Raw genomic sequence first — 16,182 nt, forward strand, 5'->3', positions numbered from 1 at the left:
GCAAGGTGTAGGTGATGATGGTACCAGCATGGAAATTGAATGCTGCTTTGGGCGTTGCTATGGACTGTTACTATGGTTTCGGATTATGTGAGAGCGCAAGTGCAATGTACGCTTCATACGACAGGAATGCAATTAAGGAGGTTTTATCTTCCTAATAAACATAGCAATTTAATTAGCAAATAGCAATAAATTTGATTTTTTCATTTTGACTTGGTAAATTTTAAAACAAACTATAATGTACAGTACTATAAACTATTGACAACAAAACATTAAGAAGGACTGCTTCTAGGTCTGCTCACAAAACAGCAGATAATTTATGTAATGAAAGTAGTACTTGGAACGTATTACAAAGCGAATTTTAACGAATTTCATCTATTTCATCTATTCATCTATTTTGGCACCATTTGGTGGACTATCAGTCACTAATTGGTTCACCCTCAGCAAAATAGCCATTCTCTCGTCCATACTAATTATTGAACTTAAGTAAATGCCATGGCGATGGTCATAGTAGTAAATAAGCTTCGAAACGTCGATGTTCATCTTAGCACACCAATACAATAAATAAACCAACAAGAAGAACTCCATCCATAATCTTTTTTTTCTTCTACTTCTTCTTTTTCTCGTATGTGGCGCAACAACCATAGTAGATCAAGGCCCGCGTAATCCATCCATACCCAATTAGTTAGTCTCGTATGTAGGAGAAATCGGTTGTTTTGTGATTTGAACCATTACGGACTTTTCTTTAAGTTGTACGATGACCGATACCATCATAGCCGTAACAGGCAGCTACGAGGTTTTGCTTTTTTCTTGCTTCAACATATTTTCCGGCAGGAACAATTCTTGTTCCAGTTGACAAACCATACCCGGTTATATATATATGCAGCATATGAATAGTGTAAGAATTAGCGTAGGAATTAGCGTAGGAAATATAGTTGATTTTGTTTAGTGATGAAATAAAGTTTTCTGATGTTAAATTGTCAAATGGATTTACAGTGAAGGGCCGTTTATCCGAGCTCATCGGGACTTTTTTTTTTGGAAATTTGTATTATGTTTTGGTAAAACCTTGCCAGTTTTTATAGTCTTCATATTTTCCAATCAGATTATTTTAAATTGGCCATGATTTATTGCTTTTTTGTTATGACAATGTTCTCTGATAACCGATTTTTTACAAATACCCTCCACAGCACGCAAAGTCATTTTTGTATTAAACTGTCATTTCTCAACAGCACGGATGAACAGACAGCCGGATAAAAGGTATTTGGATAAACGACGCTCCACTGTATTTGATGTATATTAGATAGTTTCGAGATACCAAAAAAAAATGACACCAGGTTGTATGGGAAATCTGATTTTCATGAACATTGTAAAAACTAGACTTGGGTATGGAATGCAATCAGTGAAATCGGTAAAATTGTTTTCATTGCATATAACATACAATGGAGGAGTTCGACAAATGCAACTTTCCTGATATGTTTTAGTCTGTAGTTGTAGTTTATCGTCGATCTTAAAACATTTTTAATGTAATTGCGATAATTTTGAAAAGTTGCCATACAGAAATATTGAAAGTTTCCCGAAATCATTAATGTTTTCGAAGCTAAATGAAATGATTTTATTTTGATTAGGAGATTGATTTAATTTCCAACAATCGACGGTGAAAGTGTAGAGACTTCACTACTAAGGTGCTACGGGAATCGACATTTAGCTTAGATATCTTAGTACGTTCTTTGTGGTTGTGACGGTCATGGTTTGTGAAGCGCGCTCATAAAGACGAACGCACAGCACATTCAATTTCAATAATAGAAATATAAAAATAATCTCATCCTATATATCCTATAAAAATTCTTATCCTCTGAAAAAAAATATTAAAATAACTTCACAAAAATTATAACAGAACTTATCTGAACATATGGTACACTTTATACTAACTAGTTGAACTTAAATTTCCTGCCAACTATTACATTATAGCTTTTTAATTGGCACGTGCTTAACAGTATATGCGATTTTTGTAAATTTTTCAAAAACCTATTTCAAAATCTTTTCAAAATCACATACACCTACAAAGCATAGCAATTAGAATGCTTTAAAATATTGAGTGTATTCCGTGAATCACTGAAACTGCTACGAATGCTAAAAAAATTTAAAAGTGAAGTGTAAATGCATCTTAGGGCAGTGTTGTCAAACTTGTTTTGGGTCGCGGGCCACATTACAGTTGAAAATATTCCCGTGGTATTCTGATACATGCATTCCGGATTTTCTAGAAATCCTATACAAAGTTGTCATTGTAGGTAGCAAATACATTAGTTCCTTCATAATGGTTACAAGATTTCACTCATTCTGTTGAATAGCGCCGCATTGTCACTGTTGACTAAAGCATATGGCCAAGGAACCGAACATTTCCTTCCTTCAAGATGTACTCCAAATCGTGTTCCCTTTTTTAGTTTTACACGTTTCCTTTTTATCTTTTGCATGCACACGTCTGTGCTTGGCAAGTGTGCTATGGTCCCGGAAACATTTCGAACACACCTCACACACATACGGTTTCTCTCCGGTGTGCGTGCGGCGATGCGCTATCATCACCGATTTCTGTCGGAACCGTTTCTCGCAGATGTCACACTCGTATGCCTTTATATCATTGTGTATCGCCATATGGCGCCACAGGCTGGTGTATTGGGCAAACTTCTTGCTGCACACGGTACATCTGAACGACTGCTGCCTGGTGTGTACGTTTTCGTGGCTCTTCAGCGCGTACGAGTTCAAAAGCTTTTTATTGCAAAATCGACACCGATACCCGGTCGGATGCTGCGACTCGCTGTGATCGGTCAGTGCGGCCTGTGTGGCATACTCGGCCATACATATGGTGCAACGAAAAGCTTCAAACTCATCCAGATGGTATAACCGGCAGTGATGTAGCAGTTGACTATCCTGTTCGAACGAAACTGAACAGTGCGGACATTCGTACTGGATGTCTGCGAGATTCACATATTTTGTCTGTTTCCTGTCCGACGATGAGTCCTCGCCGGTTGGCAACTTCTTGCAAGAACGCTTGCTTTCCCCTTCCTCGATTGAGCAAGCATGCGATTCGTACGCTTCGTCCGTCTCAAAACACATGACGCATCGTTCGCAGATATACATGCAGTTTGCATCACAAGTTTCTTCCTCACTGTTTGCTGCTGTAGCCGAATACAGCTGAAATTCACTGCCGCTAGAACTTTCTTCGTTGCACGCTTGTTTTTTAGCGATTTCTATATCCTCCTCATTCGCGTCGTCAGTTGTTGTGAGTTTTGTGATTTCATATATTTCCGGCGACTTTTCGGGTTCGGGTTCGCGCATTTCATCAAAGTCGCTATGTGGTGTATCCCGCTCATCTAAATCATACACTTCCCCAGTCCCGTGTAGAAGTTTGCCATTTCCATCGATGTTGATCGCAAGATTCGCTTGTTCGATAGGAGACTCTACCGCTGTGTCAGTACTTTTGGTGGCCACAACAATTTGTTCCTGGGTGGTACTTTCCACCGTTGGGGTGGGTTCAGTTTTAGCAGAAACATTTGTAGACGAAGCTTGTGGGGATTGAGAATGTGTTGGATCTTGGAGCACTTCAGTGCTGCAATTGAGGAAACAAGTTTGTATGGTATAGTGGTATCCGACTTTTATATTACGACTTCCTGCTTACCCAAGAATTTCTTGATATTTGCTTTCCTGGGCAATGAACTCTTCCCGGATGTCTCGCACAGTGCACACCTTTGCCACACACGCATTGCAGATTGTAGATAACATTTCGGTCGGCAGGATCTGTGTAGTGTGGCACAACATGGGTTAGATAATTTGCATCTAGGCAGCTTGCTCCATGGGGTCACCATTTCTCGCCTTACCTTGATTTGAAACAGTTCCAGCAACGCATCTCGAATCACGAAGCCCTTGTACGTATCGAACAGAGATAACATCTGTTTGAAATGTGTATTTTTCAAGCAGATTCTGCAGCAAACCGTGAGCATTTTGCCGGCTGTAGTTTCGTGCTCTGCTTTACGATAAAACTTAGCAGCGCTCCTGAGGAACAAAAAGAGGAAATTGTTTATGTTTTCGCGTAAACAAACGACGCGCGTCAAATGCTGCCCATACAGCAAAGAAAATACGCCCATGTAGCATAAGCGGCCCACGACAGTTTGACGAAGTTTGACAGCACACGTTGTGCAAGCGAGGTGTGTGCGTGCGATGCGAAAAACGGTCCTTCCGTGCTTGTGTGTGCGTGGCGCGTGTGTGTCGTTCCAGGGAATGGTAATTGAAATAATTTGAGAAAATTCTAAATTAAATTGTTCTTCCTCAAATCATTCATTACCACTGGCGGCAGGTGGCAAATGAAGTAAACGTGGTCCATTATCGGGGTGGTAAAATAATATATTCCTTTTTCCCGCTAACCCGCTAGAATTTGCTCCCTCCGGACGTGATACCCCTGGCGACTGGCAAGAAGAGAAAGAAGCGTTAATCTATTAACTTCAATTGACTATAGACGAGTACCAGCAGCAGCAGCAGCAGTGCGGCAGCATCCCTTCAAAAAGACCCTTTTTGGCCGCGCAACGCATTCGCAAATTGCATTCTGCATCGAGGGCAGCTACGTTTCTGTAGAGCGAGTAGCAGCCGGGAAGAAAGGCCGGCGTGTGTGGTCTCTGTCGCTCGCCGTACTGCAACGCATCGGAGTTTGTGCTGCTCGCATCGTCGGTACCGTTTTGCTGCCCGGGCTTTGTGCTCCGTGAACCCTGGTCAGGCCATTAACCTGCAAATTGGCAGAGAAAGAGACGCAACCGTGTGCTGCGATCCAGCGTGTGTGTGTATGTGTTAGTGTTTGTGCGCGCGTGTGTGTGCATTGCCGCCATCATATCGTGACCGTGACCGTGGCCATTATCGGAATCGTGCGTGTACACGGGATTCGCCTTTCCACCAGAGCGGTGCATTTTCCTCCTTTGTTTGCTGCGGAGCATCTACCGTTTTAGGTAGAGTGTGAATAGTGCGTGTTTGTGTGTGTATGTGAGTGTGGTGGTATTGCGTGCGCCCGGTGTGTCTTTGGTCTGTGATCTAACCATCAGCGAAGGCCTGCTCTGCAACCTGTGAAGTCAACACAACAGCTCAGCAACAAGGAGAGCTCAGCGAGAAAAAAAAAGGTTCAAGATGAGTGAACAAATGGCTCGGATGCAGGGCTGCAGTGTGCTCGTGCTGGACGATAGCGACAAGCTGGTGAACAAGTACGACCACAAGGTGACGGTCGTGTGCAGCTACGATCCACAGGGTATGGCCGTGCGGTTGCTGCAGGAAGGTGCCACGCCACCCAAGCAGCTGGAGGAGTACCTGGTGAGCGGGGCGGGCACGACTCATCTCAGCCGGGGCCACACGTCGCACATGCTGGTGGTCGGAGGGGAGCTGGTGCTGTTCCGGTTCGCGTCCAGGGGCGACTGCCAGCAGTTCCGCAGCCTGCTGCACAAGCTGTCCGGCAAGGTGAACTCAGTATTCAACCTCCGCACGGAGGACTCGTCCGCGTCGCAGTATTTCCAGTTCTACGGCTACCTGTCGCAGCAGCAGAACATGATGCAGGACTTTGTGCGGACCAGCACGTACCAGCGGGCGATATACAACAATGCGCAAGACTTCCAGAACAAGATCGTGCTGGATGTGGGAGCCGGATCCGGTAAGAGACTGTGGCCGCTCTTGACGGTCAATCACTACCACTCCGTCGCCTTGGCAATCGGATTACGAATGCTCTTTTCTGTATTTATTTTTAGGCATTCTGTCGTTCTTTGCTGTTCAGGCCGGTGCCGCAAAGGTGTACGCGGTAGAGGCCAGCAACATGGCGCAGTACGCACAGCAGCTGGTCAGCTCGAACAATCTCACCGATCGGATAATCGTGATCGCCGGCAAGATCGAGGAGATTGACCTGCCGGAACGGGTGGACGTAATCATCTCCGAGCCGATGGGCTACATGCTGTACAACGAGCGCATGCTCGAGACGTATCTCCATGGAAAAAAGTGGCTGAAGCCGGACGGCAAGATGTATCCATCCCGGGGCGACCTGCACGTCGCCCCGTTCACCGACGAAGCGCTCTACATGGAGCAGTACAATAAGGCCAACTTCTGGATGCAGACTGAGTTTCACGGCGTGAATCTGGTGGCGCTGCGCGACGCAGCGATGAAGGAGTACTTCCGCCAGCCGATCGTCGACACGTTCGACATACGTATCTGCATGGCGAAATCGATCCGGCACACCACGAACTTCCTCACGGCGGACGAGAAGGACCTGCACCGGATTCAGATTGACGTCGAGTTCCACATGCTGGAGACGGGCACGTGCCACGGGTTGGCGTTCTGGTTCGACGTCGAGTTTGCCGGCACCTGCTCACAGATCTGGCTGTCGACGTCGCCGACCGAGCCGCTCACGCACTGGTACCAGGTGCGCTGCCTGCTGCAGACGCCCATCTTCGTGAAGCAGGGCCAGGTACTGTCGGGCAAGGTGGTGCTGGCAGCAAACCAGCGCCAAAGCTACGACGTAGAAATCGACCTCAAGCTCGAGGGTACGATGATCAGCTCCTCGAACACGCTCGACCTAAAGAATCCCTACTTCCGGTACACTGGCGCACCGGTTGCGGCACCGCCCGGCTCCAACACCACATCACCGAGCGAAGCCTTCTGGAGTCAGCTGGACGCACAGGGCGCTCGCAATGCAGTCAACCTCGTCAACGGCATCACGGTGAACGGGCTCGGTGAGGTCGACATGTCGTCGACAATCATCAACACCAACCTGATGGCGATCGGTGGCGGTGCGAACGGTGGCGGCCCTGGCGGCAATCAGCCGAACATCCATCCGGGGCTTATCTCCAGCACGGGAAGACAGCAACAGCAGCAGCAGCAACAGCAGCAACAGCAGCAGACCGCAGTCGGTCCGCAGCAGCAACAGCAGCAACAATCGACCACGGCCCAGCAGCTGGCAATGACACCACCGATCGGTTGTGCGGCCACCTCCACGCAGAACGTGGCCCAGCATCAGCTGATCGGTGGCGCTATCTCACCGTCCCTGTTTACCTCTCCGGCTCAACCCATCCTCAACAGTCACCATCATCATCCGGGCCAGCCGATTCACGGCAACCAGTTCTACTAGGTAGGGAGAGGAAAAAAGAGCAACGGCCCACGGGGGTTAGGCGGTAACATTCGATCGATCGTATCATTGTATTGCCACCCTGTACAGACTTTCATGGCAGAGGATCTGCTTTTGAAACGCCAGTTAGGTTCTTTCCGCCCACGGAATCGTGGCTTACGCTGTTGCTATACTGCCTCGGCCAGAGCGGCACCAGCGGCCAGGCGGGGGGAAAGCAACACAAACATCCCATCAAACATTCTCATACACACAACGAAGTTTGCAATCATACTAGTTTACGGCTACCTTAACGTCATGTGCCCTACGCCGTGAAATCGACGGCTTCATTCCTGATTCATAACCCGTAGCTAGAACGATGCTTGATTTAAGGGGAAATCGTGTTTGTTTTTGTGTACGATTTTAATCTGTTTAGTTTTAAGTTGTCCGTTTGTCCCTGCACAATCGTTGCTGTGCTTTATACTTTTATTCAATTGCTTTTAATCCAACTGAGATTACGATCCTTTTCGTTCCGGTGAGCTGAGATAGAATCCATCTCTCCAAACCTGCATTTCGCAGGCTTGAAGCTATGCGCAAGAGAGATTCACACACACTTTAAGGCTGTCTGTAGCGTACACTTTTATTACCCACTAGCTGTACATTTGTGTTTTAATTCGTCTGTCCCCGTTAGCTTCGCAGCGGCGTACGCTTATTCCGTGTTTAAATTTAACGTCGAAAAGGAAGAAAACTGATTGCGCCCCACGGTAGTAGACCTGACAATTGATTCCATCCAAAACGGTGTAATTACGTGTGTTTGTGCGTGTGTATGAGTGTTAGTGTGTGTGCGCGTGAGGAGGCATAAAGTGGGCAGGACACCATAGAACGACCGGGATGAGCATGGCAGCTTGACACACTCAATCAGTTTCTGCTTATCTGTGAATACGAAATACGGCATCGTTCTGGCAGATGGACATAGATTTGCATTCCAGCAAGAAATTGAACATACTTGAGGCATCGCTTGTTTTGTCGAATAACTTGTTTTCAATTTATACACTGAAGATTTACGCTGCTAAATACGTTCACAAGACACAAGACAAGACAAGAGCATCGGAAAGCATGCGTAATAGTTTTAGTAGTAAACTTTGCCCGAAAAAAAAAACGCACACAGACCCACTCAGTAGTAGCATAGAATTAGTCCGCCCACATCCTTAATTGACAATCTCTAGACCAACTGAAATTGAGGCATTTTTAATTTAATTATAACTATTGCTACGTTTAATATTATTATTATTATGATTATTATTATTAATATTATTATCATCTAGCTTCGACTACGTTGTGCTCAAACGGGCCTAGGTTAAAAAGATAATGGGCGGCGTGAAGGTCGGTCTTAGGAGAATACGGTTTTTTCTTCAGTATAATTCTCTTCTTCGCACGAGACACACAATAAACCAAATTCTGGCGTCGACATCTTATTCAAGCAAAATAGAGAGATTATTTTAAGTTTATACGCTTCGTTCGTTTGTTTTCTGTGTTGTTATCGTTTCAGTGTGTTTCTTGCTATATGTGTTTTCATATTATTTTCAGTACTCATTCCACTTTCAGTTCCATTTCAGTTTTGTAGTGTGTTTGTGCTATAGATCATCCTGCTTGCGCTTCGTATCGCTTTCGCATAAAAAATCGCTAAGTACATGTTCAAGGGGGTTTTCATGTTCAAGCAACTGGCATATCGGTACAAGTTCGTACTAATTTGTAATGTATCTATGTTTGTACTTTCAGGAATACATTCGTGCCCAGGGCAGGAGTGAGATATTTGTCTAGTCAGTAAAGACAAAGCAAGGCCCTGGACAGCGATACAATCACCATGCGGCAGACAGGCATACCTTATACCACCACACCTTCATCTACGTAACTAAACCAAACTAAACCAACTCAATCGGTTAGGTCCTTGGGAGCAGTTTGTTGTTTGAGTAGTGAGAGAAATCAAGGTTCCCAGTACCCTTCCTCATGGTGCATTATTTCCTCCCCAAAACATGCTGCTATTTTGTATTTCTTTTTTGTGAACTTTTTTTCATATTTTCTGTTGAATGTTTTTGTAAGCGATTCATCGAACGATTGCTTTGAATGATCTCTGTATATGTCCATCTGTCTCTCTCGAGTGTTGGATTGTGGTTAAGCCTTCAGTTCAGATCGTTTTCCCCGCTTAAAGTAAACGAAAACACAATTTACTCAACCAAAAAATACTAATTGAGCTACTAGGAACGTGGTGTGTGTGAGTTTAGAGATCAGCATAAACTCTAGGAGCTGTAAGACAAGGAAAAGCGCTCTCTAGTGTTAGCAGCTTAACGAAAGCTTTCTCCTGTGTAGGAATGCGCTCAGATTTAGCAAAATAAAACATTTGCTGTGCTCGTTACGATGCAACAGAGATCTTCCAGTAAGTTAGGACTACCAATGGATAATAACCGGCAGATGTGTGTACAACGCCAACCGGAAACGGGGCCGAATTGCTTGATTCTTTTTTGGTTTGTGAACCGCCACGGGGTTCGGTATCTTTGTCAGGAAGGGCGCGCATAGCGCGAAACACTTTATTTGATACACAGCCGGAAGAGCACACTAAGGAAAGACTAAAAGAGACTAAAAGTAAGCAATTTTATCCCATACCGGATAGTATATCGAGAACTATTTCAATCGATAGAGTTTAAAACAGCCACTAAAACTATGAGACAGAAGTGTGTTTCTATGTATGTGTGTGTAGGGCAAAGTAGTAGAATGGAACTGTGCATAATGCGGTTCCGTTGCGCGTAGAGGAAGGCAAAGGCAATGCATTGATGGAAGATTGTGTTTCTGCAGTGCAACCGGCAAATGTTTATGTTCCTTTTGGGCGCCCCTATGCGCGTTGATCTACAAGCAATCGATGAGTGGACTGTAGAAGAAGCAGCAGGATTGTAGATTACCAACAGCGAAAAAGATGTTGTCTGGATGCTGCAGGCAATACAATGCGCAACCGGGAAGGGCGTTGAGTGAGACATTAATAAAGTAAGCCAGCCATCATGCAATTACCGCACAAAACGCTTTACCGAAGGGCGGGAAGGAGGATACATAAAATGCAATAACGAAGATAACGGACGACAGATTGGGTATTGAAGCACACCACCGATTGAGACACACATCATTTTACAATGGTTCCCCAAATACATCGTTTAACTTCATCTCCTAAACGAATGAAATGCTCGAGTATATTCTCATTGCGCCGAAGGGCCTACGAATTGGCATTACATCTCTTATTCACATCGAGTTTGATACAAAACTGTCTTCAGTACGGTTTTCTTTTTTTATGGAAAGTTTAATTTTTGCACTGCAAAACGAAAATCCAATTCACTGTATAACCGGAATTGGAATTGAAACGATGTGAAAAGAAGTAATGAAAAGCATCCACTTACGTTCCTTGTGGCGTTTCTCAAACAACATCCGAATATCCAAATATATTTCCCTACGCCACGCATTTTTTTTCGGATTTTCAAACATTAAACAAAACACAAAGTGGCCATCTTCCTCCATTTAGCTATATGATGTTGGGTTTTATTTCCTTCTCGCGATTGTTTCCATATCTTAGAAGACGCCTAAATATATATATTTGCAGGACGTGTGATGGTGTTGTACATACATCTATTTATATTTGCGAAAACTGTTTCCATCCCCTCACTCTGTCTCTCTCTCTCTGCCCTAAGTGTAACCGAAGCGAGTTTGATAATATATTATGTTTAGCTATTTTTCCACCCTTTTAGCTTTCCAACCAAAATGGAAGAAACTAAAACAGCTTAAAAGAACCTTTAAACCTAGTGTATAACAACTAAAAGCAAACAACTCAACAATAACGCAATTACACTACCCAAACAATCAAACAAACAATAAAATGAATCGAGGCAAGAAGGATTTGTAGTATAGCTTTCACCTTTTCTAAACGATATATTTACAACGAATGGGTTTGGAAAGCAATGTAAAAAGGCTTGATAAAATATAGCTACAAAACGCACGAAGGACTATTCCAACGAGGAGCGAGCGAGAACCCGCACAGTGGAAAATAATATCGAATAAAATATCCAATATGCGAACCCAGCTGGCAATATACGCGATTATACGCCGGATTATTGCGCTTTAGCAAGCATCAGCATGTTTCTCTTTTCTCCTTCTTAATCTTGCGTGCGTGCCGAAGCTCAAGTGTGTTGCACGGTTAGCTTTAATAATACAACTGCTGGGGTAAAGGTATGTTTTCCTTTTTTCCCTCCTCATTCCATCGCTTCCTACCAAACCGTGAGCCGGGATTATGCTTTGGTGTTTTTTTTTGGTAATTAATTGCCTTCCTCGATTTCCTGCCTGTCACTAAGCGAGAAAGCGTACTAAAGGAGCCTGCTCGGAAGTGCTCGGGAGAAGCCAATTTAAAGTCAGATTATCAAAATATAAACAACAATCACTACTACTGTTGCTGATCTGCTAAACTGCTTTGCGTGCGATCTAATCGCGTTTCCGCCTATATTCGGTGAGCTCTTTCCATTCGCGACTGCGCGAACCCTTTTCTTAAGTACATAGATGCTTCTCCACCGGCAGCTTACCATCCCAATGTACCAATGTTGAATACTATAGCTGCTAGTAGCTCTAGCGAAAAAGTATAGCATGATTGAAAAATAATAACAATCGGGTAGCTTGTTATAAAAGCTGCACTAGAAATTCAGCTACAAACTACTGTTTCACACTCACAAATTGTACGAAGCATTTTGCTGGCGTTGGGTTTGGTTGCTGAGTTTTGTAGTGTTTTTTTTTGTTCTTTTTGCTTTCTCTTTCTCTTTCATTTTCTCTTTTTGCAAAAGCGTGATCAATATTGATAATGGTTAGAGGTCCTTTCTCCGCGTTTAAATGTAAACAGTATTGCTACTCTCCGCTAGATGGCGACAGCGTCCATGTCGTCCTGCGGGGAAAGAGCAAACAACGGCAGGCGACAGTTAACCGCGTGGCGGTGTGATGTCGTTTGTTAGAAAGCAGAGGGAGGAAATTATATATTTTTCAAATCTCCAAGACCCTTCCACTTTTCCCTCACCCACAATAAAGAACGAACATTGACACAACACACTGAATTACGAAGGAGAATTTGCATGCTAAATAGACGCAAACCCGGGAGAGGCTCTCCATCCAGGGAGTAAGCCGTCCCGGCAGAGATTTTTTTGGTTGTAATTCACTATTGTGAGATTGATTAAGGTTTTTTGTTTTTGGTTCGCGTTGTGCCGAAATAGTCGAAACAGTGCTAGCGGTGTTGTCCAAGCAACATCCCCGAAAGGTGGAAGAACGTAGATGTTGAACACATCCGTTGCACCTCTTGTTGTTTTTTTAGCATGGGTTTTATAGGCGTACGCGTACGGGAAGCGAATACCTTGTCCTTCTCATTACACTTTTTCTACGTGCTGGCACGTGCTCGGGCTTGCCGCGCGAGGCTGTTAACTTCGATCCGTGGCGACCTGTGGTCGCGGTTCGGTGGCCGTTTCGCTGACGATCAGCGAGACGGAACCGTGCCGCGACTGGGAGCGTGGTTTAAGCGACTTGAGCTGTGTCGTACCGTTGTACTGTACGGCCACGTCACCACAGCTGCTCAGCGGATGGTTCTCGAACGACGGTACCAAGGGTCGACTTTCGGCCACCATCGGTGTGGTGGACGGTGCGTGCAGCTGTGGGCTGATCGGTGTCGCTATGCCACTGTCGTCATTGTTGCTTCCCAATCCCTTCAGGCTGGTAGAAGAGGGTAAACTCATGCCGCTCGCTACACTTCCGGCACTGCCGTGCTCGGGGCTGGCGTTACACTCGTCCAGCTTGTGCAGCCACAGGCTGGCCCGCTGTTGGCGGATCTGGGTAAACGAGTTCTGAAAGTATGGTTGCTTTTTCTTCGTCGGCGTTCCGGGTCCGTCCGGTTCGGTCGCCTCTTCCAGCACGTTCAGTGCCAGCCCCAGATTGCTATTGAACGAGATCGACTTGCCGATCTTGCGATCGACAAAGATCGGCGAGCGTTTCTTTTGCTGCTGCTGCTGGTGTTGCTGCAGCTGAAGGTCCTGGACCTGCTGCACGATGCGGCACACGTCGCTCGGTAGCACCGCATCCGTCGACTGCTCGATATACCGCACCAGCGTGTGGACGGTGTTTTCCAGCGTTTGGACCTGCGTCTGGAGCGACTGGATCTGGTCCTGCTGCACCAGACGCGTCTTCTCGAGCTGCAGCAGGTTGGACTGTGCGTACTGGAGCTGTGTGTCGAGCTGCTGGTGCTCCTCCTTCAGCCGGTTGTAGCTTTCCTGGTAGTGGTTCTGGCACGTTATCTCCTCCTGCATCACATTATATTCGACCTGGGATACGATCAGCTGACGCGAGAAATCTGACCGGAACACATTCCGAAAAACCTTCTCCATCACGTCGGCATCGATCTTCGGGATGACGGTCTTCAGGTAGCTCATGATGTCCTCGAAGTTGTCGCGCTGCAGCAGCTCCTCCTTGTGCACCTCCAGCAGCGCGATCGCGCACCGGAAGAACACGTCGAACGAGTCGAGAAAGATCAGATCGAACACGCGCACGACAAAGCCGAGCGGAAAGTGTGAGCTAAACACCGTCAGTATCCACGGCGCCGCGTACAGCGTGGGCGAAATGTCGTGCTGATTGAACCACTGGAACAGCTCCGGTATGTGGTCCTTCAGTAGGCGCTCCAGCTGGTAGAGCTGCAGCTGGAATTGCCTCATGTCTGGCAGATATTTGGCACGCAGCTGCCGCCGGAACATGAGATGCTTGAGCAGTTCAAACGCATCGGCTTCTTCGAGCTGAGAGTTGTGTGCAGGAAAGGAAGAAGTGGATTAGAGGGGAGTGATGAGATCGCTCGAACGCTCAACATGAACGGGCAACTCACGTGCAGCAACAGGACAGCACAGATGAAGCCTAGCCCTTGACAGTAGCCCAGCTCCGGATCGAGAATGGAATATGCCTTCAGCAGATTAAACAGCGACAGTTGTCCCACGCCCAGTGCATCCTTGTAATACTTATGATCCGGGAATGTGCGTCCTGCAAGAAGAAGGCAAGAATACATTACAGACGTGGTCCTTCATTCCAGCAACGCCAACGCCAAGGCACCAACCTAAATCGATGAAGATTGCGTGCTGGTGCTCGGTCAGACTCTTCAGCAACACGTGGTACGGTGTGTTAAAGTTCGGGAAGTTGGTCGTATCGATTGGATCCGGATGGTGGAGTCCGTGCTGCTCCGCCAGATACATCCAGATTTCGCCCCGCCGAGACCGTGGCACGCCGTTTCGCATCGCCTGATACAGCACGGCCTGGTTGGTGGGTGTTGCCGTCCCCGCAGCAGTGCCACTGTCCAGCAGTGTATCCCACTGCTCGGCCGAACGCTTGTCGCACACCGTAATCTCGTCGTACTCCAGCTTTACGCGCCGCATCTCGTTCGATTTAATTTCGTTCTGGCGTGCCTGCAGATGGGCGTTCTCCTTTTCCATGCGGCTCAGTATGATGGTTTGCTTGATGCCCACACGCCAAAGCTCGCGCAGCTCTTCCCGGGTACGCTTCTTGGCCGGTGCACCACCGACGGCGCGCAACGGCGACATGTACTCGTCCGGGCCGTTGCGCATGTTCTTCGATGGTGTTACCACGCGGTGTAGCATCGCCTGTCGCCAGGATCCGGCATGGCCCTGATCTCGCGGGCTGTTGCCCACCTTGATGAAGCTGAGATGGAGAAGTAGAAATTAGTGATTGGACCCTTCGCGTTCCTTCAAAAAACACTCTTCACTTACATATCCATCATGGGTGACTTGAGCGGTGGAGCGGTTCCATTGCCCAGGTCTGAGTTTTTGCGTCCCATTCCCGGGCTAGATCCGATCGTAGATGATCGGGCACGCGTAACTGGTTCAAAATTGCCCTCCTTCAGCTCACCGGCCGAGTTGGAGTCCTTCAGACTACCTGCCACATAGTCGTCCCGGCTCGTGCGCCGCTTCAGCAGATGATCGAACGAGCTGGTGAGCGATCGCTTTGCCTTCATGAAGATTCCACTCCCGCCCAGATATTGGTTCAAAAACTCCGTCCGATGCTCGACCGTATCGTGCACGTGGCGCTGCTGCTTCGACTCGCAGTGAGCTCGCAGCAGCATCATCAGGAATTGGTTCTGCTCTCCCAGGCTGCTGCCGGCGGCCTCTTCCGCACCGTGATACTTCTCGTTCAACGACCGCTGCTCGTCCTCTGTGAGCGTTGTCTCGATGCGCTTGAATATCGTGCTCTGCGTCTTCTTGTCACTCAGACCCTCGGTGTCGGTGCACAGCTTATGGTACCAGAGCATTGGACAGTGCTCGCAGGAAAATATCTGCGCCGCGGGCTTGTGCTTTTGCGACTGCTCCGAGCAGGCGGTAAAGGCCAGCGAAATCGCCGTCACGATATCGTCCGCCACCTGTTCCGACTGGCACTTGAACACGTACCCGATGTAGCCGTCGTTGTTCACGTCGCGACAGATGATCCCGAAGTGGTCGGCATTCTTCTGCCCATGCACGCAGCTGGCCACGTCGCGGAAAGCTTTGTGCAGCAGCACCTGCTTGCGGTCGGGGCTGATCAGGCGCAGATCGGACTGGCCGATCAGGAACACCATCGTACGGTTCTGCTCGACCACCGGTATGGATCCGATCGAGGCGGACCGATCGCGACGCATCGGTGCACTGGTTGGAGAGTGGGTGGGAGAATTGAGGAAGGTTATTACAATGGGTTAGAGAGAGTGTTCGTTCCCTGACCAAATTGAAGCTAAATTAACATGCTAATGTTTGAAAATGGTGTACGCGATTAGACGGAAAGTCTTGTTGTTTCTTATACAGTTAAACCAAAAAAAGAAGATCTAAATTGCGAAAAAGCGTTAGGAACCCTTTTCACTACACAACGAATCTATCCACTAAGCACATTAAGGAATAGCTAAAGACACACAACAACTAAACAGAACAACCAGCAAATAGGAAATGTATGCATCAGTGAAATGATTTAGCAACGCATGAAACAGTTTAGTT

At 46.8% G+C, this 16,182-nt stretch overlaps 3 protein-coding genes across 11 annotated transcripts in view; 1 reads left to right on the forward strand and 2 right to left on the reverse strand.

Moving 5' to 3' along the window:
- Positions 1-132: 132 nt before the first annotated feature.
- Positions 133-4,203, reverse strand: LOC121588732 (zinc finger and SCAN domain-containing protein 12-like). The gene is made up of 3 exons (XM_041907027.1): positions 3,870-4,203; positions 3,671-3,789; positions 133-3,601 (listed from the first exon to the last, which is right to left on the reverse strand). The coding sequence occupies exons 1-3, from the start codon at positions 4,134-4,136 to the stop codon at positions 2,404-2,406; spliced, it is 1,584 nt and encodes a 527-aa protein (XP_041762961.1). The 5' UTR covers positions 4,137-4,203; the 3' UTR covers positions 133-2,403.
- LOC121588731 (histone-arginine methyltransferase CARMER) lies at positions 4,186-10,958 on the forward strand. Of its 3 annotated transcripts, none has more exons than XM_041907025.1 (3): positions 4,186-4,272; positions 4,421-5,674; positions 5,769-8,597. In XM_041907025.1, the coding sequence occupies exons 2-3, from the start codon at positions 5,161-5,163 to the stop codon at positions 7,136-7,138; spliced, it is 1,884 nt and encodes a 627-aa protein (XP_041762959.1). In that variant the 5' UTR covers positions 4,186-4,272; positions 4,421-5,160; the 3' UTR covers positions 7,139-8,597. The 3 variants fall into 3 exon arrangements, with proteins under 3 accessions (XP_041762959.1, XP_041762960.1, XP_041762958.1); XM_041907026.1 differs by having other exon boundaries at positions 4,239-4,345; XM_041907024.1 differs by adding an exon at positions 8,891-10,958 and having other exon boundaries at positions 4,264-5,674; positions 5,769-7,138.
- A 498-nt stretch (positions 10,959-11,456) lies between these two features.
- The window catches only part of LOC121588729 (TBC1 domain family member 1), a 34,865-nt gene continuing 30,139 nt past the window's right edge, over positions 11,457-16,182 (reverse strand). For all 7 annotated transcript variants that reach the window (XM_041907017.1, XM_041907015.1, XM_041907016.1 and 4 more), the window contains 4 exons: positions 14,935-15,843; positions 14,268-14,866; positions 14,043-14,194; positions 11,457-13,956 (listed from right to left, as the gene is read on the reverse strand). In XM_041907017.1, coding sequence (XP_041762951.1) covers positions 12,598-13,956; positions 14,043-14,194; positions 14,268-14,866; positions 14,935-15,843 — 3,019 coding nt within the window. In that variant the 3' untranslated portion in view covers positions 11,457-12,597. The remainder of the gene's footprint in view (positions 13,957-14,042; positions 14,195-14,267; positions 14,867-14,934; positions 15,844-16,182) is intronic.

Source organism: Anopheles merus, chromosome 2R, assembly GCF_017562075.2.
Source record: "Anopheles merus strain MAF chromosome 2R, AmerM5.1, whole genome shotgun sequence".
NCBI classification, from domain to species: domain Eukaryota; kingdom Metazoa; phylum Arthropoda; class Insecta; order Diptera; family Culicidae; genus Anopheles; species Anopheles merus.